The sequence below is a fragment of the Danio rerio genome, chromosome 11 (genome assembly GCF_049306965.1).
Source record: "Danio rerio strain Tuebingen ecotype United States chromosome 11, GRCz12tu, whole genome shotgun sequence".
Classification (NCBI taxonomy): Eukaryota; Metazoa; Chordata; class Actinopteri; order Cypriniformes; family Danionidae; genus Danio; species Danio rerio.
In genome coordinates this window covers 8310009-8333426 of record NC_133186.1, presented here as the reverse complement: position 1 = coordinate 8333426, position 23418 = coordinate 8310009, and the positions used below count along the sequence as shown (strand labels likewise).

At 35.1% G+C, this 23418-nt stretch overlaps 1 protein-coding gene across 35 annotated transcripts in view; it reads right to left on the bottom strand.

Annotated features, from left to right (window-relative positions):
* Window positions 1-236: 236 nt before the first annotated feature.
* Window positions 237-23418, bottom strand: part of prkacba (protein kinase, cAMP-dependent, catalytic, beta a) — a 29158-nt gene continuing 5976 nt past the window's right edge. For 33 of the 35 annotated variants that reach the window (XM_073915592.1, XM_073915593.1, XM_073915583.1 and 30 more), the window contains 9 exons: window positions 20713-20774; window positions 20504-20632; window positions 15636-15734; window positions 14087-14169; window positions 13870-13996; window positions 12652-12747; window positions 11234-11356; window positions 7626-7790; window positions 1896-3136 (listed from right to left, as the gene is read on the bottom strand). In XM_073915592.1, the coding sequence (XP_073771693.1) occupies window positions 3011-3136; window positions 7626-7790; window positions 11234-11356; window positions 12652-12747; window positions 13870-13996; window positions 14087-14169; window positions 15636-15734; window positions 20504-20632; window positions 20713-20774 (1010 nt within the window). In that variant the 3' untranslated portion in view covers window positions 1896-3010. 35 annotated transcript variants of the gene reach the window in all.

Here is a 23418-nt window from a genome sequence, read left to right as displayed (position 1 = left end):
TTACTTCCAGATTTTTGTTTTGATGAAAACTATTTTTTATTATGCAATAGAAAATAAACAAAGAGACAAAAAGGGTTAAATTGATAAAATTCCAGCAAATTAAACTAGTTTAAATAATTTACACCGAGAAAGAGTTTTACACGCAATATAATTGTTAAACTTTTTAAGGAGTTCACATATACATCAAAGTCCTCTCTAAAAATAAAAAGTAAGGGTGTTTTTTTATTTTATTTTTTGAAAATTTACATTCATGGATGTAAAATTTAGCAAAAAAGCAATAAATTAATAATAGTTCAGAGAGTAAAGAATACAAGTTTTGTTGAGGAAATACAAAATTTTGGAGATAATAATTTTTCAATGAAATTGAAATAAAAAAAGTCAACCTAAAACACTTTACAGTAAGTACACTCCAAAATAAATTATTTAGTGTTTCATCATAGTGAGTACAAAATGAGTATTTAGGGGAAATATTGTTATTAAATTTAGCTAGTTTAGTATTTATTGGATAGCAATTATCAATGATTTTGATTGAGACTTCAATAGCTTTATTAGATTTATTTATTTATTTTCCAAAGAAGCCAAAACTGTTGTTACCCAGATTGCATAATGTGGGCCACTTTAGGCAGTTATGCGGCACTGGTGGTCTTCCTTCGGCCCAGACAAAATGAATGTGAGCCCGGCCCGAAGTGACCCACCTGTACAACGGCAAAGGGGGGGCCAAAAATTCTAATTCATGTATGGGCCATTTAAGTCAAAGATTTGCCTTTTATGGCAAAATGTAATCTGAATGCGAGCCTAATGTGGCCCATGTGGAAAATGATAAATTTGGCGCAAATGATGGAGGACAAATGTGGCATAATCATTTAAGGGTAATCTGGCAGTCTAATGTGGCCCAGAGAAAATATGGCAAATGTGGCCCAGTTATTTTAAAACATATGTGGGCCAGCTTGGCAAATATTCGGCACAGTAAACTCTGGCTAATGCAGCCGTTAGTATATGGTGGCCCAGAGAAGATATGGAAAATGTTGCCCAGTTATCTTAAAACAAATTGTGTGCCACTTTTGGCAATGTTCGGCACAGTAAACTATGACTAATGTGGATTTGAGCCTATAGTTGGCCCAGAGAAGATATGGCAAATGTGGCCCAGTTATCCTAAAACAAATGTGGGCCACTTTTGGCAAATATTTTGCACAGTTAGCTCTGGCTAAAGCGGCCTATTGTCATCAACAGTTATCTAGCTATGAAAATAATCAAACAATATTATTTTCACCAGTCTTTTTATAATCTGGGGGAGAGTGAGGTAAGTTGAGGCTTTTTGCTCTCATGAGAAGGTAAAAGGAGGTAGAAGTACTTTTATTAATTAAAGCATTTAACTTGAACTTTTCAAAACTTTCATTTAAGTCACCCGGTTTCCCCCACAGTCCAAAGACGTGCGGTATAGGTGAAATGGGTAAGCTAAAATTGTCCATAGTGTATGTGTGTGAATGAGTGTGTATAGATGTTTTCCAGTGATGGGTTGCAGCTGGAAGGGCATCCGCTGTGTAATACATATGCTGGATAAGTTGACAGTTCATTCCGCTGTGGTGACCCCAGATTAATAGAGGGACTAAGCCGAAAAATGAAAAATTTAGTTACTTTTTTACTCTTCTTCAATTCATTTTGAATTTCGAGTTTCTTTCTTCTGCTGAACACAAAATATATTTTGAAGCAAGCTATAAATCTGTAACCATCATACCAAATATAAAAGTCAATGGTTTCCAATATACCTAATCTCATAAAGGTTTCACTTGAGGGTGAATGAATAGTGAGTGGGTGAGTGAGTATCCCTTTAAACAGCCAAGTAAAATCCTTCACACAGACAGAGACAAGCAAAAGTCCATAATAACAGGTGGATGCAAGGTCAATTATTTTATTTTATTCATGTTCAAAATAATCTTTCTCAAAATCGTACAGTATAATCTCTGTAGCAGCTATAATACACATCTAAAATAAATCTATTCATACTGTATGGGTCATAGGAAGACAAATAACAGTTTGCTGATTCTCATCTTTTTATCACCATTTCAGGGACATTCAAGACATCAAATTAAATATCAGGGGGATTTCTAATTGATTTTTTTTTACCATTGTTTCACAGGATCTGTGTAGCCTCAGAATTGGATAAAAGCATTCAAAATATGTTGTTTTTACATTGCACCTTTCAAATTTCTGAACACACACATGCCATGTGTAATAGATAATTGAGCTTCACCTAATATAATGAACATGTATTTTTGTATTGCAAACACCAAAAGTTCTTACATAAAATAAAACACTTAAGAACAATTAACGGCCCCACTTTATATTAAGTGTCCTTAACTACTATGTACTTATATAAAAAAAAATAAAAAATAAATAAATAAATACAATGTACTTACTGTGTTTATAATGTATTTGAGAATACTTGAGGTGCTTTTGAGTTGGGATAGAGGTTGGGTATGGACAGGTTTAAGGGTGAGTTAAGGTGCAAGGGATGTTCAACAGTGTATTTACAAATGTAATTACTAAAGTTAATTACAGATGTAATTACATACATGTATTTAATCAAGCATAAGTACACAGTAAATACATGTATTTACACAATAAGTACATTGTAACAAACTATTAAATCCTGTGTAAGTACATATTAGTTAAGGCCACTTATTATAAAGTGGGACCCAATTAACAATAGCATATTCGTTTTATAAATTAATTGGTATAAAACTAAAAAAGGACACAAGGAAAATATTATTTAAATCTCTAAATTTCACCAGAATCGCTTAAAAAAATGGCATGTGATCTTCAATAATGCAGTACACTAAATTGGTGTATTTCTACTCCGATCACTGCTTAAGTCTCCTTAAATGAAGCCATGTACCAAGCGATGTTCTTGGATTCACCCATGAATGTGTTTTTTATTCATTTTATAATTTTTTTTGCAAAACAAAACAAAGTATCTGTAGGAACTCCTCTTTAAGCTCTTACAGTGACTCTAGAAGTCCAAGAATTCTTTTGAACATTGCTCTGAGACAGATACCCGTATGACTTCTTCGTCATATTCGTCAAAGTTACTCGTGTCGCCAGGCCCTCTGCACTTTGGTATGATGGGTGCATCCACCTGAAAGAAATACAAATAATATATATCAGTGATGCTGGAGTACACAAATTAAGTCAGTTGCCATAAACGCTGATTTAGATTTCTGGGTCAAGCGCACACATATGGTCCAGCACAGCCTTTGTGCTTTTCATAGCCCTCACCGTTGTTTACACAGACACTTATGTGCACCACTCAAGAAATGTAACTACATGTTGCGACGACGCAAATTGCAAGTTCTGTGATTGGTCGGCTTGGTATCGGTCCCGTCAGTACCTGGATGGGAGGCCACATGGGAAAGCTAGGTTGCTGCCGGAAGTGGTGTTAGTGAGGCCAGCAAGGGGTGCCCAACCTGCGGTCTGTGTGGGTCCTAATACCCCAGTATAGTGATGGGGACGCTATACTCCTCAGTGAGCGCCGTCTTTTGGATGAGACGTTAAACCGAGGTCCCGACTCTCTGTGGTCGTTAAAAATCACAGGATGTCCTTCGAAAAGAGTAGGGGTTTAATATATTCAATTGGCTTCATCACTGTCTCCTCTCCACCAATCAGCTGTGTGGTGTGCGGTCTGGCGCAAAATGGCTGCCGTCGCGTCATCTAGGTGGATGCTGCACATTGGCAGTGGATGAGGAGATCCCTCCCATTGTGTAAAGTGCTTTGAGTGCCCAGAAAAGCGCTATATAAATGTAAGGAATTATTATTATTATTATTATCATCATTATTATTATTATTACAAGTAGCGTAAGCCCTGAGATTAGTTGGCTTGGTATCAGTGACGAGCATGAGCAATGCTGAAAGCTGCATGATTGATGGAGTGAGTGTTTACAAGTGTCGAGTCTTGTGAAGGAGCTCCAGATGGAAACTTTTGTATAGTGTTCACCTTATGATGTTTACCTTATGATTAAAGTTGTTGCACGTCTGCCGGTTCCCGCCTCTGAATGAGCGAGTCGTAGCTACTTGTAGCATTCAGAAAAAACTAAATACCCCACGAAGAAACTCCACACTGAGAAACATTAAAACCTGCTGCCAGCTAGCATTTCAGGAAGTATATTGTATGCTATTGCAGAGCAACACAAACAGCACGCAGAAGTATAAATCAGCCTTAAGGCTCGCCATTGCTGATGCCAACTGATGCACACCTCTCAAAAAATGTCACTATACATTGCAACGACGCAGAGCACAAGCTCTGTGACTGGTTGGCCTGGTTACTGTGGCTATTGTGGGCTTGACCGAGAGCCGCATGAACCCGTTGAAGCGAGTGTTTACAAGTGTCAAGTACCATGAAGTAGCTCTAGATCAGACATGCCCAAACTATATATGGGCAGCAGGCCAATGCTGACCCATGGTAACCTTGATTTGCCCTACCCATCTGAGAAGAGAGGTTTAATGTAACCCTTTGTTTGTCTGTTTGTTTGCTTTATTGTTAAATGCTAACTAAAATTTTTGTTTTCAATTAAATGGTGTAAATTAATCAGACTGTCTTTTGTGTTTACCTTATGATTGAAGTTGTGTCACATCCGCCGGTTCTCGCCTCTGAACCAGCGAGTTTTAGCTACTTGTACATTGAGATAGCGTTCAGAAAAAAACTGAACACCCAGAAAGAAATTCGACACAGAGGAACATATAAAAAGTGCTATTGCAGAGCAACACAAGCAGCATGCAAAAGTATAAATGCACGACTACGCACAAGGCAGGTGCCGTGAGTCACGCCGATCAATTGACACAGAAGTATAAACCAGGCTTTAAAAGTGATACGTTGTATTTAAGTAGTTAAAGTGATTCTGCTGTTACTTAGAACTCCTAAGTTCACTTATTTTAAATATGTACATGGTTCATTTATTACAACTGATTTCACGTCAGCCCATGTTTTTGTTGTTCCTGAACATTACATCTAATTTGCAGTCCAATAGAGTGGGCAATTGTCATCCAATCAAATGGCGGTGAGGCTTGGCATGTTGCAATTTGAAAAAAAAAAAAAAAGCTACACTAACTAGCAGCATGGCACCACTTCACTCCAGACACAGACGTAAGTCACATTTACAATGTTTTTATTCAGATCTATTAATATGTTTGCCAATATTTCATATTATGTGAAAAATAGGGATTGTACTTACTAATTAAAGTTTAAGATCTTTTGTAACATTGCAAGCTTTAGATCAGATTTTTTTATTATATATCTGTCCATTAGGATGGTCAATGGAATCAAAATCTGTTAGCGAAAGTAAATATCAAGTAACGCTGATTGAACTTGTTAACACTGATAATGTGAAAATGTTAATGTTTAGGATTTTGAAAATAAATGTCAAGATTACACCAGCAATTGCTGGTATTTTATGTCTGTATAATGTTTGGGAAGTACAACTGTTCTGACCTGATGTCTATTGAAATTGACAAAAAAATATATATACTTAAATGTTGTTGAATTTTTATTATTATAATTTGTATAATTGTTATAGTGTAATATTATAACCCTTTATTAATTATTAAACCCTTCAAAGGGAAAAGGGCATTGGGATGAGACTATCCAAATGGAACACAGCGTAAATCTGAAAGGATCATTTGAATTATTTACTGGAGACCAACTCTGATCGAATCATTGTTTACTGTATACTAACTCTAATCGAATCATTTTAATAAGTGAACCATTTACTGCAAACAGACTCTGAATGGATCATTTGAATCAGTGAGGGATACTTGCTCAGTGCAGTTTATGAACTAATTTAAAAAAGATAACTGATAAAATCCAACTTTTTCATAAATTAAACACCACTATCTTGTCTCTGAGCAGTTGACAGTTGGTGACATTTTCTCCCTTTTAAGATAACCTTTTACTCGACTTCATTTAGGAGATCTTGTGGAGTAAAAAGTACACTGTTTTGTTTTGAAATGTAGTGAGGTATAAGTAAAGGTTTTTTCATGTAAAACATACTATTATACAGTACAGATACTTAAAATATACTAATTACAGCAGTAAAAAAGCATTTAAAGGGGTGGTCCAGAATGTTATTTTTAAGGCTTGGTTGTGTTAATAAGATGCAAAGCAATGTGTGCTCATGTTTAACTTGAAGGAAATCGTGTTATTTTTTCATAAATCTCACTTTGATTATACACAGCTACTCAGCTAACATGAAAACGACTGTCATATTTCCTAGTTCCTCTAAAAGGCCCACCCTCAAGTGACTCTGATTGGTCATCATCATAATATGCTGTGATACGCCGATCGGCTTCACGTCACGCCCTGACAAGCACGCGCGTTTTGTGTAAACAGTCAGTCAGTCAGTCAGTCAACACGTGTCTGTAACGAGTGAAAATGGGATGCGGCTCCTTTAACTGTTTCTGTGCCTTTTAGTGTGTTTATGCGTGTATACGATGAAGTATTTGTAACACGAGAAGCGCATGTGCGCGGGAGAGATTTTTATTGTTCTTTTTCTCTCATGCTCGGATTAAGTTATTTTCTGTGGTGACAGAATAAAGCACAAGATGTGAGATGAGACCTTTGTGAGCCTGGATTGATTTGTTTTTGATGTTACACTCCAGTTGGGAAATCATTGCTGTATTTTTTTTAAATCAATGCGTTACAGGACGTCTTTCATGCATATGCGGAATATGCCTGTGTAAGTAACATGAATCGTTCACATATCTTTTGCGACTTTATTGTCCGAGTTGTAAAACGCATAGCATAGCTGCCTATAGAGAGAAATTCTGCCGTCTCACACAGAGAGACGCAGGTGCTGGCCAAGAGTGCGTGTATGTGTATGTGTGTGTGTGCGTTTACAGCCGTTTGATAAATATGGATTTGTAACGTTAGCTAAGTCGTTAGCGGTTACCATAATTTCCCGTTGTTTACATCTTTGCTACAACACACCGTTAAAGTTAGACACTGTACATGTCATGATCAATTTTTAACAAATAAAAACACTTACAGGTCATGACTCAGAGTTCACAGCGTCTCCTTGCTCCATCTTTGAGGAGATTTTAACTGAATCCAGCACTGAACTGGGAGAGATTCTGGAAGCTGTGTTTTGTCAAATCATGCTTGCTATGTATTTTATAGTTCTCTGGAACATAATTAATATTGAACTGTAAGCACTTCTGTGTTTGGGTCGTGTCATTTGGAAGCCCAACAACAGAAACGGAACAGCTCTGTGGAAACAGCAGGATGGCATTTCTCTCTCTGCAGTAACGTTACAGCGCCTCTGGCCACGGCCTTTACCTGCGCAGTGTGGGATGCGCAATAACGAACTTTTGTGATCTCACAGGGGGCGGAAGTATTTTTTGTAGTCCCCAAAATTCGTTAATTGTAGGCGTTGCTAAGCTAACTCTGTACAAATCAAGGTCTCCCTTTGCATTAAACTTTGAATATTTTACATTCAGAGATGCTGTTTATGTTCATACAGCTACATTACACATCAACTGAAGTTTAAAATATAATATCGTAGTGGACCACCCCTTTAAGAGACATTTCAAAACTAGAAACCTGCATGATTAAGGAGTTAAAGAATAAGAAGCCACACCTTCTTCTCATAGATTGCAATCCAGTCTGTGGAAGCGAACCATCTGTGGTTTTTAATGTCACTGACTCCATTTTTCAAATTGCCAAAGCGCTTTGTGAGGTCCACTTGCAGTAGATTGCGTAAAAGGTCCTTCAAGTCTGAGCTGAAGTGTGAGGGGTATCGTACCTGTGGAAATGAAATAATCACAGATGATGACGTAACATTGATAGAGTTCAATTTCAAACACAAAGACCGGCGCATTGTTGTAGAATCAGCAGATCTCTAGAAACTCTGCACTTCTCTGTCATTCATTATTTGCAATGGTAGTCTTTTTTTCTTTTTTCTTTTTTATTCCCTACTTAATTTTTATTAAGCACATTTAGGGTTTTTTTATATTGTTTTGATCAACATTAAGAAATACTAAATGATTTGATTTGTGCAGCATACGTGTTTCAAGAGTTCACACTTTGAAAATGCTTGACTATTTAAGCAAGTTTGGCATGCTTTCCCGGGAGAGAACCCTGAGCTCGGAGACAGATGAGTCCAAGGCTCCCGCCTGGTCAATAAGCATTAGGACGGATATGAGATTAGGTAGTCCTCGATTACTTCCCAAGAATAGACCGCTAACTACGCTAGTTTGTAGCAAGTGCTTGTGACTTTAACTTTTGTAGCATGGTCTTTGAGTGTGGGAGGAAACCGGAGTACCTGGGGAAAACCCATGCGAACATGGGGAGAACATGCAAACTCCCCACAGAGAGTGTCGGTTGGCTCTGCTAGGGGTTGGGGGGGGGGGGGGGTGGTTTCCAAAACGAAGATGAGGAATGAAGTTTAGACTGGATATTTATATTAAATTTAGAGTGATCCGATTGGCTAGTTAGTGATTAGTAATGGGGATCAGCTGTAGTCAATCCTATAACGTGCTCCTCTCGAAATCAGTTTAAGAAACTTCACTTTGCGAGTGATTGTTTTTAAAAGAATATAAATTAAATACTCCTACTGTCCATTTCATTTCCCTTCGGCTTAGTACCTTTATTCATCAGGGGTCACCGGAGCGAAATGAACCACCAACTTATCCAGCATATGTTTTACGCAGCGGATGCCCTTTCAGCTGCAACCCATCACTGGGAAATATCCACACATACTCATTCACACACATACACTACAGACAATTTAGCTTACCCAATTCACCTATAGCACGTCTTTGGACTTGTGGGGGAAACCGGAGCACCCGGAGGAAACCCATGCAAACAAAAAATGTTTAACCTGACCTTGTGACAGGCCCAAACTGTAAACACACAAAACACTATTTTAGCCAACCAAAATACTCTGAGGTAGTGGTGTTATGAACTAGCTAAAGGAGGGGTCCTCCATTTGAGCCATTGTGTTCCAATTTCATCAGTTTAGCTCCAAAAAACCATGCTGAATTTATGGCAATATTCTTCTACACTGACTTGCATCTGAAACGTCCAATAGATATCATTGTACTTTCTATAATAGGTTAGATCTATCTTACACTCTATTATACGCTCTCTATTCCACTTTATTAGGTACACCCCCTTTTGCCTTCAGCACTGCTTTAATCCTTCGTGGCGTAGATTCAACAAGGTACTGGATATATTCCCCAGAGAAGTCCATATTGACATGATAGCATCACACAGTTGCTGCTGATTTGTTTGCTGAACATCCATGATGTGAATCTCCTGTTCCACCACATCCCAAAGATGCTCTATTGGATTGAAATCTGGTGACTGTAGAGGCCATTTAAGTACAGTGAACTCAATGTCAAGTTCAAGAAACCAGTCTGAGATGATTCGCGGTTTATGACATTTTGCTGAAAGTAGCCATCAGAAGATGGGTATACTGTGGTCAAAAGAGATAGACATGGTCAGCAACAATACTCAGGTAGGCTGTGGTTTGATGCTCAACTGGTACTAATGGGCCAAAAGTGTGCCAAGAAATATCCCCCACACCGTTACATCACCACCAGCAGCCTGAACCGTTGATACAGGACAGGATCCATGTTTTTATATTGTTGACGGCAAATTCTGACCCTACCATCCGAATGTCGCAGCTGAAATCAAGACTCATCAGACCAGGCAACGTTTTTCCAATCTTCTTTTGTCCAGTTTTGGTGAGTCTGTGTGAATTGTAGCCTCAGTTTCTGGTTTTAGCTGACAGGATCGGCCAGTGAGTATAGATTGCAAGCACTTTTGGGCCTAGTCTGGCTAAAATGTGGCACTGTCGGCTCATTCTCTGTATCGGTGAGAAGATAATAGAGCTCTGTCAAATCTACAAAACCATTCTGGCTGCCTGGTGCATTTTTTTTTTGCTATAGACTGGTCTTGACTGGCAAGTTTGTTCTTGATGTAGTCCTGGCTGACTACTTTTTGCTGTGACAGGTCTGTTTTGGTTTAGGCAAGTTAGTAGTTTAGTAGTGTGTTTCTACTTAAGGCCAAGTTTGTATTGTCACAAATAGACCACTGTCAGAATAAAGAAGCCCCGGCGACAATAAAAAAAAAAAAGTTTGGTGGCTGATTATATTGGCTTGAGAAAGCCAACATACTGTTATGCTACTCTGTCCTTGAAAACAAACGTATCTTCTCCTAGGCCGTTCATGCCACAAGGCCCAAATGTGGTCAAAATGTGCTTTCTACATTCAAGATTGTTGCTATATCTGCTCATGCCTATAAGACTTATTTTTTTTTAATAAAAAATGTTAAATATTTAATTTTTATAATCCGAGCATATAAAAAAATTATACAAGCCCCAAATTTGGCCAAAAGCTGTATTTAGATGCGTTAGATTTTGTTGCTATATCTTTAAGGTTTATCAGACTTATAGTTTTCCAATAAATAATTTTTAAGCATTATTTTTCTCAAAATATGGCAAGCCATTTTTGCATGTATCACTTTCACACTTATTAAGCATTGTTTTTTAAAAAAAAATACGGCAAGCCATTTTTACATAATGTTCAGGGTGTCAGATGTTTGATTAAGCAAGCTCCATCTCAAAAATTCAAAGAAGCATTCACTCATTAAAAAGCTGTTCTATATAGTTAAATACTGTTAATCTGATAAGTTTAAAGATTAGTTGCAGTTATTAAGATGTTTGCAGGGTTAAGCAGACATAAATTGCTTTTGGTGGTATATTGGTTATGTTCATGTCCGCTGTAAAACTGATATGAAACTGAAGTGGTGTACACATTTGATGATCTCACACCCATTTATAACCCTGTGGTGATGAGTTTTAATATGCGTAGGCCTAGGCGTTTGTGTTTGTTTGTTAAGGCAAAACTTCACAGCGGGTATTCTGTCCATTTATATGCAGATTTAATTAGGTTACATCAACTAAAGCATCAGATACAATGCATTTTATTTTAATATTGTAAATGTTACAGAAACGTTAGCTATATTTATTTGCAAAAAAAAACGGTTACATATTACAAAAGTTAAATTTACATATCAGGTTTAAAACAAGAAACATGCATTTAAAGCAGTCAGTTTCCTGTGAAAGGTGTCCTAAACACCTTTTAAATGTAGGAATCTTGTTTAGTATAAATAGTGTTTAGTATATTGCCTGTGTGTTACACAATTTTATTAATTAACTGTAGATTTAAACATTATTCTGACCTTGCCAGACACGATTTTCTCATAAATCTGAATAGGCTGATCAGCGAAGAAAGGCGGATATCCAGCAGCCATTTCATAGATCAGAACACCCAGTGCCCACCAGTCAACAGCCTTGTTGTAGCCCTAACAAAGAAAATGAGAAAACAAATGAGTGTTCTTTGAAAAGGTAAGTTCAAAATAAAAGCACTGTAAAAGAGCATATATATATATATATATATATATATATATATATATATATATATATATATATATATATATATATATATATATATATAATTATTTAGAAATTAACTATATTAAATTCAAACAAGTTATTCCAAATGAAACAAATACAAACTACAACATTTAAACCATTTTTTTCAAATAATTTTAATATTTACGTAGATTTGGTTTTACTGAATACGTTTGTATTTAATATTTCAAATGAAATTTTAACACAAACTTTTCAAAAATGTCCATCACAATTGATGTTAAGGCTATGGGTCTGAATTCATTAAAGTTTGGGCAGAGTTGGATTTGGATACAGGGACTACGACAGCAACCTTCCAAACCTTAGGTGCATGTTGTTTTGGAAACAATCTATAAAAAATGTATTCATAAATTGGACTTAATTCTCTTGCACAGATTTTAAGTGTGCAACCACAAATATTGTCTGGTCCACTGTTCTTGTTGACTCTTACTGATAGGAAAGCCTTAAGCACATATGTTTGTTGTATGATAAAACCTCTCTTTTTAGACGAAAACGCCTATGGGTGCACATATGAGCGCAAATGCATTTGCTATTGAAACAGCGTGCTGCAAAACGTCACAACGACTATTGCGCGACCTGAAACTAGCAAACAATAATTGCATCGCGCCTTGCGCCACATTGCGCCGGGTGTATGATATGGCCCTATATGTTTAAAATCTAAAAACAAATGTGGCTCACTCACTGTACTCGCTGAGCTGAGCTCTTTCAGTTATTATAGTTGCCATAGTAGCACACAACATAATCAATGCTCGACCTTTAAGGTTTCACGACAGTAAAGTGCACGAGCAGTTAATTACATTATTTAAATTAATTAGTTAGATCAAATGATCTTTAACTTGCTGTTATAGAACCAATTTAAGCCTGGACGTTTAGTTTGGTTCATTTAAGTCAGTTTTTTTACTTTAATTTTTTCTAAGTGACTTCTATGAATTAGCCCCCAGATTTGATTAGATGCTTTTTTCAGAATACAAGTAAAAATATTTGTAATGAAATCTTAGAGATTTTTGCCCATCCACTCTCTTCCTGAATGTTTTAGTGGAATAGACTTATGTTTGCATTTCGAAAATAAATAGTTTTCTAACCTGTTTGGAAAAGCCATGAAGGTGAGTAAATGACTCACAATATTTTCTTTTCAGGGTGAATTAACTTACTGGCCATATTTTCATACCTTGCTGAGAATGATTTCTGGTGCCAGGTATTCTGGTGTTCCACACAATGTCCAAGTTCTGCCTTTGACTCTTTTGGCAAATCCAAAATCTGTTACCTAAACATCATTGAAATAAATATGTTAATGTTGAGTAAACTCAGTTTGAAAACAAGACCACAGTGAATATAATATTTCATTGTAAGACAACCATTTAATAACAACACAGGCTCATTTGGAAAACGAGTTCAGCAATATACGGTTCCAGAAACCAGGTAAAACAAAACCCCCCAAAAAAGTGTAACGTCGTGGTAGAAGCGCATAGCCATAATGACTTTTCCCTTAATTTCTTTTGAAAACACATGTTATGATCAACAGCCCTTTCAGATCACTGTAGATAACTCTCTGTCATTCACCTAAACTACATATCCCATCATACCCAACATTCACACACCAGTATCAAGTTCACTTTGATTACACTTAAGTGATGGTTGTACTCCACTTTTTGCCCCATTTTCGCAAGTGAACTCAACAGAAATTTTGCAGTTCACTATGTTGCAAAGTTGAAGCTTGGTGAACTCTGACCTGTGAAATGGCATCATGTTAAGGTGTGAGGCCAATCGAAGATCATAACATGACCTCTCTGTATAGATTTTCAAAATATGGACCAATCACTCGTTTTTTAAAATGTCGAATTATATTGTTTAATCCCACCCCTTTTTGCAGAGCTATATCACAGAATTTCTAGTGTGACCGTGGCATAACAGCTAATGCACATTATCATTAATTACTTGGATTACAAATACACTTTTCATTCACACATCTAATGCTGAGTCTTGTTTAGCTGTTGCTTCATTTCAAAGCATTTACTCTTTGTTTTTGCCTTTCCTGTGTTTTTGGTCTTTTTGCATAGTTTTTCATTTTCGAATCTTGCCGTCTGTCTTGACTTTTTGTCTGTTTTTTGGGAGATTGTCTCCTGGTTTTTTGAAAATTCAGAGAAGTTTCTTTTTCTAACAATTATGAGAAACCATGCACCATTAACTTATTTGAGATCATTGTTGGGGGAAATTACTATTGAGTTACTTCCCCCAAATAATAACTAATTGCGTTACCTAGTTACTTTTTTATGAAAAATAATGTAATATGGCTTTTGAGTTACTTTTGCTTATCTGTCGGAGGTTTGATCTCTTTCCGAAATTTTTCACTTGTTGAGGTTGGTTCATAAATAAGTGACTGGCACACCTGAATGTATCCCTGATGATCAATGAGCAGGTTTTCAGGTTTCAGGTCCCTGTAGATGAGGTCCAGCATGTGAAGATACTCAAACGTCAGAACAATCTGAGCCGCATAGAACCGTGCATTCTGTTCACTATGAAAATAAAAGAGAGCAAAACTTGATTAAGTCGAGGGCTAAATGCACACAATCAAGAGATGTATTCATGCTTTTTAAGTTGTTTACCTGAATCTTCCAATCCTTCTCAAATGTGAGAACATCTCACCACCTTGGATATATCTCATGACCATGTATAAATTTGAATTATCCTGTTAAAGAAATTATTGATTGACACATAAAAACAATAATGCAATTAAATATTTTTATTTTATTTTATGTAACAATATTGCATTTTTGCAAAAGCTTTAAACCTGTCATGGTGGAGATCAAAATGTAAAAAATAGAACTATATATGAACCCTACTTTTTATAGATCTTTTTCAGAAATAATGTAATCTTCGTTGTTTAATTTATTTAGGAATTATACTTACAGCTACACCATGCAATTTAACAACTTCATTGTTTAAGTTAAGTTTACTTCATTGTTTTATCAAATTTATGTGGATTAAACATAAAATAATTAAATTATCTCAAAAAAATTAACAACTCTGTTGTTTCAGCTCAATTTAAATTAGCAGTTTGAACATATAAGATATGTGTCATGATCAGGTCATGATCACCAGCGATCCAACCACCAGAGGTCGCTAATAAACACTCTCGCACACACGAACACTCTCGCGCACACAAACACACATACATAGGACTACAGATCTGCTTGTAAATGGACTACATATTCAGTCATGCAACACACACACACACACACACACATACAACCGGTTCCTGATCCTGACTGATTGCATACACACAGCTGATGCTGCTCAAGTACTGATTACACACACATATATGCAGCTCACATTGAAACACTCATTGCTAAGTCTTGTTATCTGTGACACTACAACGCATTTCCTTTGTCCGCCTTTGCTGTGTTTTTGATCCTTTGCCTCGTTTATTTGTTTCATCCTGTTTGCTGCCTGCCTTGTATCCATCTGCCTGTTAATTGACTACGGCTCTGGATTGCCCTCATACATCTGTTTGCTCCTGCATTGACCACTGCTTGCCTGATCATTCTAATAAACCTGCATGTGGACCCGCACCTCTGTTGTCAGTGTCACATCCCCTAGTTAATATGAAGATATACAACAACCAAAATTTCTGAAAGTTACAGCAGCAAAACTTAGAAAGAATCTGGTATAGGAACAGCATGTTGCCTTCCAATCAACAATTGCATTCAATCTATTGATTCAATCAGTGATTAGTTGGTGGAATTGTAAACATGCAATATTCTAGAAACTATAGATTTTGATTGATCCGTTTCTTTTGTTTTGGCTGAAAGGTCATCCACGTGTCAGTCAAGCTGCTGTTAAACCGGTTTTGTCCGACAGTTAGTGAAATCACTATTGGGTGCAAGATAAATAAATGGCATGATTTGAAGGTGTTTGTTAATTTTTTGGATTGGGGTTGTTTTCCTCAAATATTTTATGCTGTTCTTTGAATCTATAACTCATAAAATATGCTCCAGAATGGCATGTTTACTCAGAATTTTAAATAGGATTTAGCAGCAAGCTTAAAATGTTGAAAATTGTAGATTCTTTCCTAATTTAAATCTCCACTGTATATTCATTAGACATTCATTGTCTTCAAAAAATAAATAAATAAATAACTAAATCATCCGGTACCTTAAAAGCGCACTCAAGTTTTACAAGGAAAGGAAAGGAGACCGCTTGTAATATTTTCTTCTCGTTTAATGTGTGTTCAATCTGTTTCAGCTTCACCACCTGAAAAATGATAAAACAGGGGATTAAAACTAAACAGTTGGAGGAATTCAAGAAGAAAGAACAGCATTACATTTAGGTATATAGCAAACTTTCCCAAACATTTCATCCCGCAGACGCAAAACAACAATGCCTGTGACTTGCGACCTATAAATTCCTCAGAGGTGGTCATAAATATAGAAAGACTGCACGCACAACAATAGGCCATTACAAACACGAGCATATTAACAACACAAAATAACAGTCTAACAGCCATATCATTTTCACAGTCATTTTTATTTTGTTTAATTTAATATTAACCTCACCTAAAGAGACTGGTACACTCTCAGTAATAGCTGTCACTGGAGCAATACCTTTTCAATAGCTACATATTTGTACCTGAAGGGTTTATAATGGCACCTCAAAGCTACTTTTTAGATCCATTTGGATACTAATATGCACCTTTTAGGTACCATTGTGGACTACTTGGGTACAAATATGTATCTTTTAAAAAGGTACTGCTTCAGTGACAACTCCGGTACCTTAATTTCTAAGAGTGTATTCCCACATAGCAAACGGACACTGGCATGCATAACATTAGCCAAATTTCGGCTATGCATGGCAGTGATGGCACTGCATGCATGACAGCAAACTATAGGCCAGTTGTGGATGGTAGGTGTGTGGCCCAGATCAGTGTAGCGGTTGTTCACATTACTTAGGTAACATTGGGCTGAATTAACATTCAGTAACATTCAGCTCCTAATGAGAAAAAAAAATAAAATAAATAAAAATAATTTTTATTAATTAATATATATATATATATATATATATATATATATATATATATATATATATATATATATATATATATATATATATATATATATATATATATATATATATATATATATATATATATATATATATATATATATATATATATATATATATATAGATAGGGAGACGCAGTGGCACAGTGGGTAGTAGTGCTGTCGCCCCACAGCAAGAAGGTCGCTGGGTCGCTGGTTCGATCCTCGGTTCAGCTGCCGTTTCTGTGTGGACTGCGTAATACTATGATGTCAATATGGAATAAAATCTCGGAGGAATATTTCCAGTACATTGTTGAATCTATGCCACGTAGGATTAAGCCGGTTCTGAAGGGGGTCCAACCCAGAACTAGTAAGGTATACCTAATAAAGTGGCCGGTGAGTGTATCGTTTCAGTTTAAATAAGCTGAAGTGAACAACAAACTTTTCTATAGGCCTGTTCAAAGTCAAAAGTGTTAATAATTTCAGTGTAATTAAATAAATCCCCTAAATGATTAAAAAAGTCTGTAACAAAAAATAATCCTTTTCATAACCGTCCCAGGCGCAGTGGGAAGCACAATCGCCTCACAGCAAGAAGGTCGCTGGTTTGAGCCCCAGCTTGTTCAGTTGGCATTTCTGTGTGGAGTTTGCATGTTTCCCTGCGTTCGCATGGGTTTCCTCCGGGTGCTCCGGTTTCTCCCACAGTCCAAAGACATGCGGTACAGATGAATTGGGTAAGCTAAATTGTCTGTAGTGTATGAGTGTTTGTGTGACTGTGTGTGTGAAGTTGCGGCTGGAAGGGCATTCGCTGCGTAAAAATGTGCTGGATGAGTTGGCGGTTCATTCTGCTGTGGTGGCCACGGATTAATAAAGGGACTAAGCCGACAAGAAAATGAATAAATATATATATATATATATATATATATATATATATATATATATATATATATATATATATATATATATATATATATATATATATTGTTTTTAAACCTACAGGCTAATTCACACTTTTCACAGCTTCAGCCTCCCTAAAATAGGCCTAGCGACGCCTATGCCTGGTGCTATAAAAACAATCTGCTGTATGCGGCTGATGCTATTGCTGTGTCTTTAACATAAACACACCAATCCCATGAAAAGAATGATTAAAAGGCTGATGGCTGTTCATTTGCATGTTATTTTTATGTAACTATTAACTATTATTTTTTATTCTTCTATAGGATAAAATATGGTAACTCTAATAGTTTGATAAAATATATTTGACTTTTGGAAATCAGCAAGCGACCCGCTGTCATTATCCTGCGACCCCCCACTTTGGAAACCACTGATTTAGCAGCTACTAAAAGAAAGTGTAAAAGGGAAAAGAGTGTTTCTACAGGTGGTTTGTAAAGCCCACTAACATATGCGGAACACACTTTTTTTTTTGTATTAGATAAAAACTAAAATGAAAAACACACTTATTATATCATACATCATGATTTGTACAGTATGTGATCACTTTTGCATGTGTCTTTCACATCATTTTCATGCATCATCCTCTCATGCTATAACACTGTTTTGGTTTTATGGCACTTAAACGGTCCAACTGTGGAAACATCATCGTGTGGCTGCTCGTTGTGGTTGGATCTTGTGAGTAGAGGAAGTTTTCTGTTTCCTCTGTGCTCTGTATGTAAGGTTGTACCATTTTTCAGCACACTATGTGAAACACAAACCCAGGCCGCCAAAAAAGACATTTATTTATCTACTTTAATTTCAAAATGGGAATCGAGCAAATTCAATGCTAAAAATTCAATTGATGCTTAATGTGATTTTAATATTTGAATCTATATTTAAGAAGAATCCAATAGTAGAATCCAATATAATAGCTATCATAAAAAAACATATGATATAAATGAATTGTCGTATGAATGCCATAAATCTTAGTGCAAGTATTTACGAAAACGAGTGTTCATTTTTATTATATTATATTATATTATATTATATTATATTATATTACATTATATTATATTACATTATATTATATTATTTTATATTATATTACATTACAATATATTATATTATATTATATTATATTATATTATATTATATTATATTATATTATATTATATTATATTATATTATATTATATTATATTATATTATATTATAATATTGTAGTAGGTAGTGTTGTCGCCTCACAGCAAGAAGGTCACTGGGTCGCTGGTTTGAACCTCGGTTCAATTGGCGTTTCTGTGTAGAGTTTGTATGTTCTCCCTGCCTTTGCATGGGTTTCCTCCGGGTGCTCTGGTTTCCCCCGCAGTCCAAAGACATGCGGTACAGGTGAATTGGGTAGGCTAAATTGTCCATAGTGTATGAGTGTGTGTGTGAATAAGTGTGTCGATGTTTCCCAGAGATGGGTTGCGGCTGGAAGGGCATCCGCTGCGTAAAAACTAGCTGGATAAGTTGGCGGTTCATTCCTCTGTGGCGACCCCGGATTAATAAAGGGACTAAGCCGACAAGAAAATGAATGAATGAATGAATTTTATATTATATTATATTATATTATATTATATTATATTATATTATATTATATTATATCATATTATTTTATATTATATTATATTATATTATATTATATTATATTATATTATATTATATTATATTATATTACATTATATTATATTATATTATATTATATTATATTATATTATATTATATTATATTATATTATATTATATTATATTATATTATATTATATTAATTATATTAATTATATTATATTATATTATATTATATTATATTATTTCATATCATATTATTTTATATTAATTATATTATATTAAATTATATTATTTTATATTACATTAAATTACACTATATTATATTATATTGTATTATATTATATTATATTATATTACATTATATTATATTGCATTGTATTATATTATATTATATTATATTACATTACATTATATTATATTATATTATATTATATTATTTTATATTATATTATATTATATCATATTATTTTATATTATATTATATAATATTATATTATATTATATTATATTATATTATATTATATTATATTATATTATATTATATAATATTGCATTGTATTATATTATATTACCTTACATTACATTACATTACATTACATTACATTATATTACATTATTTTATTTTATATTTTATTGTATTGTATTGTATTATATTATATTATATTATATTATATAATATTATATTATATTATATTACATTACATTACATTACATTATATTATATTATATTATATTACATTACATTATATTATATTATCTTACATTATTTTATTAACAAACAAAATTAATTATGTAGGCTAATGGATGTGTTTAGTGGAGAGCGTACAACACTGTTTTCTTATCCATGAAAGAAAGTGAAAAATAAAGGCTGAATAGAGGAGGCTAATTTTTCTTTTGCTGTAAGTGTTTTTTCCACTTACAAAGTCTGCTATGTAAATAGTAAATGTGTCATGGAGCGATGCAACTGACTCTTAAAGAGAATGGAAGATGAGACTCTGATTGGTTTATTCTTAAAACACACCTATACTCATTAAGAGAATAAGCTCAACCCTGTTAGACCATGCGACGCGCGCAGAGAGTGTTTCCCTGTCCTTAAAATAGCAAAAGTGGATTCGGACACACCCTTAATGCTCTTGCGCCCTGCACTGCAGACTTTGTGCCTAGACTATTAAAATAGGGCCCAATGTTTTGTTTTAATAAAAAAAAAATAAGTGAGTTTTTCCATTAAACAAGCAAGAGTTAAGCAAAATAATCGTGTCTTTCCTTTTGACATAAGCATTTTTGTAAAGCTTTTTCAGTGTATACAGAAACAGAAAGTTCAGAATGCTCAATTTAGAAGATACTAGAAAAAAAAAATAAGCTTAGTTTAATTTACAAAACAAATGTATTTTATAGAAGATAAAAAAACAAATACTTAAGTTATGTAAGAGAATTTACAGTATACTCACTTTTAGTTTGTCCAGAATCTTCATCGCAAAATACTGTTCTGACTGTTTGTGTTTGACAAGCATTACTCGTCCAAAAGATCCAGTGCCGAGAGTTTTCAGTTTGTCAAAGTCATCTAGACATGCTGTGCTCTGCAGAATCAAAGTCAACAATTAGTTCTGATGGAGACTTTGACTGACACATTTATCTTGATGAAGCTCCCGCACTGTACCTTTTGCTGGCACTCCCATTTGTTCAAGAAATCCTCTTTAGCTTTTGCCAGAGTTTCCTTCACTAAAGAGAACAAGACAAAAAGAAAAGAGTGAAGGAACTAGCATATTTTATCTTGCATAATATTCAATTTATATATTGCGTTGTTCTTTTATCTATGTTCAATATATGCTATTGCTTGATATATCAAAGTTTTTGCCATTTTTTATGTGAAGTTTATTTATAAGCTAATTTCGAAAGGATCAAGGGCTTATGATTGCTTGCAGCCGGCCCCGCATTATTCAATTCATAATTCACCAATCAGAAGATTCCTAAACCACTTTAAAGTTCCATATGACAGCCATCTTCGTTTTGAAGAATACCCCCTTCCACCCCTACTCATCCGATGGGTGGCACGGTGGCCCAGTGGTTAGCACTGTTGCCTCACAGCAAGAACATCTATGGTTCTAGTCCTTACCCAGTGGCGCAAAAAGGGGGTATGCAGTATATGTGGCGCATAGGGGCGCCAAACACTGGGGGCGCCATTGTGCCAAAACTATTTTTGAAATTATCCATATTAAAAGTTTCAAATAATATATATATTTTTTTGTTAAAAAAATAACAAAATTGTGTTTCTTTAATGATGAATAATATTTATTTAGCATTTTATACGCGTATAATATTGTATTTTATTAAATTAAAAATCATTCCACCCCTCCCCCCATTTTTCATACCATATACATGTTTTTATGAATTTATTATGTATCATATTAATTCATCAGGCCTTTTGGTAACTTCTTAGCTCAAAACTATTTTAATTTTAGCTACAAACAAAGTCATAACATTTCAATTAAATAGAACATTTCACACAGTTTGTTTCTGTTTTTTTACACTAAACATTTGACAGTCTTTTTTATTTCACTTTTAGCAGTTTCAGTCAATTGTTCTTGAAAAGACAGACCTTACACGTCTCACAGTATGCATGTGAGAAGTAATTGCAATGTTCTTTTGCCCTTTAGGACTACCATGTCTATCATTTTGTTTTGACAAATGTAGTACAAAAAGCAAAAGCAAGGCTAGTCAAGGTGCTATAATCTTTTAGTGAGGGAAAATTAAAATGAGAAGAAATTTGGGCTGGTATGAGATGCATTTCTTTGCGACTTAACATGCGTAATGTAATTATACCTTTTACTACTTTATACTATTTCAGTTGTGTTCAGAAATGTGAAACTGTATTTTTGATATCTTTATGAAAAAATATCTTTAATTTATTGACGGAAATATTGTCCACATTTTATCACTTGCCTGTTATAAAATACAGTTTGATCGAAGGGGGGGGGGGGGGGGGGGGGCGCAAAAGTTGAAGCCGCATAACCATCAGTAAATGTGCAGTTGCACCCCTGTCCTTACCAAAGCAGCCAACGTTTCTGTGCAGAGTTTACACGTTCTCCCCGTGCTCACGTGGGTTTCCCCTGGGTTCCCCGGTTTCCTACCACCGTCCAAAAACGTGCAACTTAAGGTAATTGACTAATCTAAATCAGCACCATAGACACGCTCTTAGTAAGTAGTTATCTCTTAAGAGCAATCACTATCTGTTCATTAGCTACTACAGCAGGGGAGTTCACAAGATCTACCTGAGCTCAAACTCCCCTCTCGCCTTGCAAATGGGAGGGAGCCCTGGGCTCGAGAATCTTATGAACTCAGGGCTCTCTCTCGGGACAGCATGCCAAACAAGCTTTATAATCAATCATCAGCTGAGTGTGAACTCTTGAATAACATTTTGCGCAGATACAAGTTACATACTTACAAACATAAGTAATAGCAATGCTCTGTTTTCATCCCACCCAAGCCCCCATATATTCCTTACCTGTGTCCTGACCCCTTAGCCTGTTTCAGCGTCTGTGATTGTTCTCTGCCTCTAACTCTGCCTGTTTATTGACCTGATTTTGGATTGTCCCAGATCATTAACACATCATTGGTGTCTGTACCTTAATATAGCTTGCAAATGCATCCAATGGCTTCTGACTCATCACAACAATCAGACACATGTCAGCTATATGACTTCATTTTCATTCATTCTGATTCTGTTGTCCCACAACAGTGGTCAAGTGATACTCATGTAATTTACACTGAATTCAGATAGCTTCACTGTAAAAAATACTGGGTTCCACAAAATTCCTTCTTGTCCCAACACAAATTGATTAAGTTAACTCATTTTTTGTTTACAAATGTAAGAGAATTGAACATAAAACAATTAAGTTGCCCCTAAAAAAAAAAAAAAAAAAAAAAACTTTGTGTTTGTGTTGTTTCAACTCATTTAAAATAAATAATCTGAACAAGCAGCAAAAGTATTTTTGGAGTGTTTATACGTAGGTGTTCTGACCAATTACACAGATAAGAGTAATAGTGTGATTACATAAAACCAGCAACAGATAATATTATAATAATGAGACAGAACGTTTATGATATTATTCTAACTGAGATTCAACCTGCCCTGTTGTGATTTTAATAGAGTTTTGTCAAGTACATCATGCTAGCTGTGTGCAAGGCAGTCTATAAACAAGTCTGCAGCTACTTTATAAGGCACAGATGTCCAAAGTAGAGCCCACGGGCCAAAGTTGGCCCATTGTAACCTTTGATTTGGCCCACCATCCCATCTGAGAGAAGAAGTGAGTATGATGGAGAGGGTTGGGATGAAGGCCTTTAACACAGAGATCATGATTTCTAA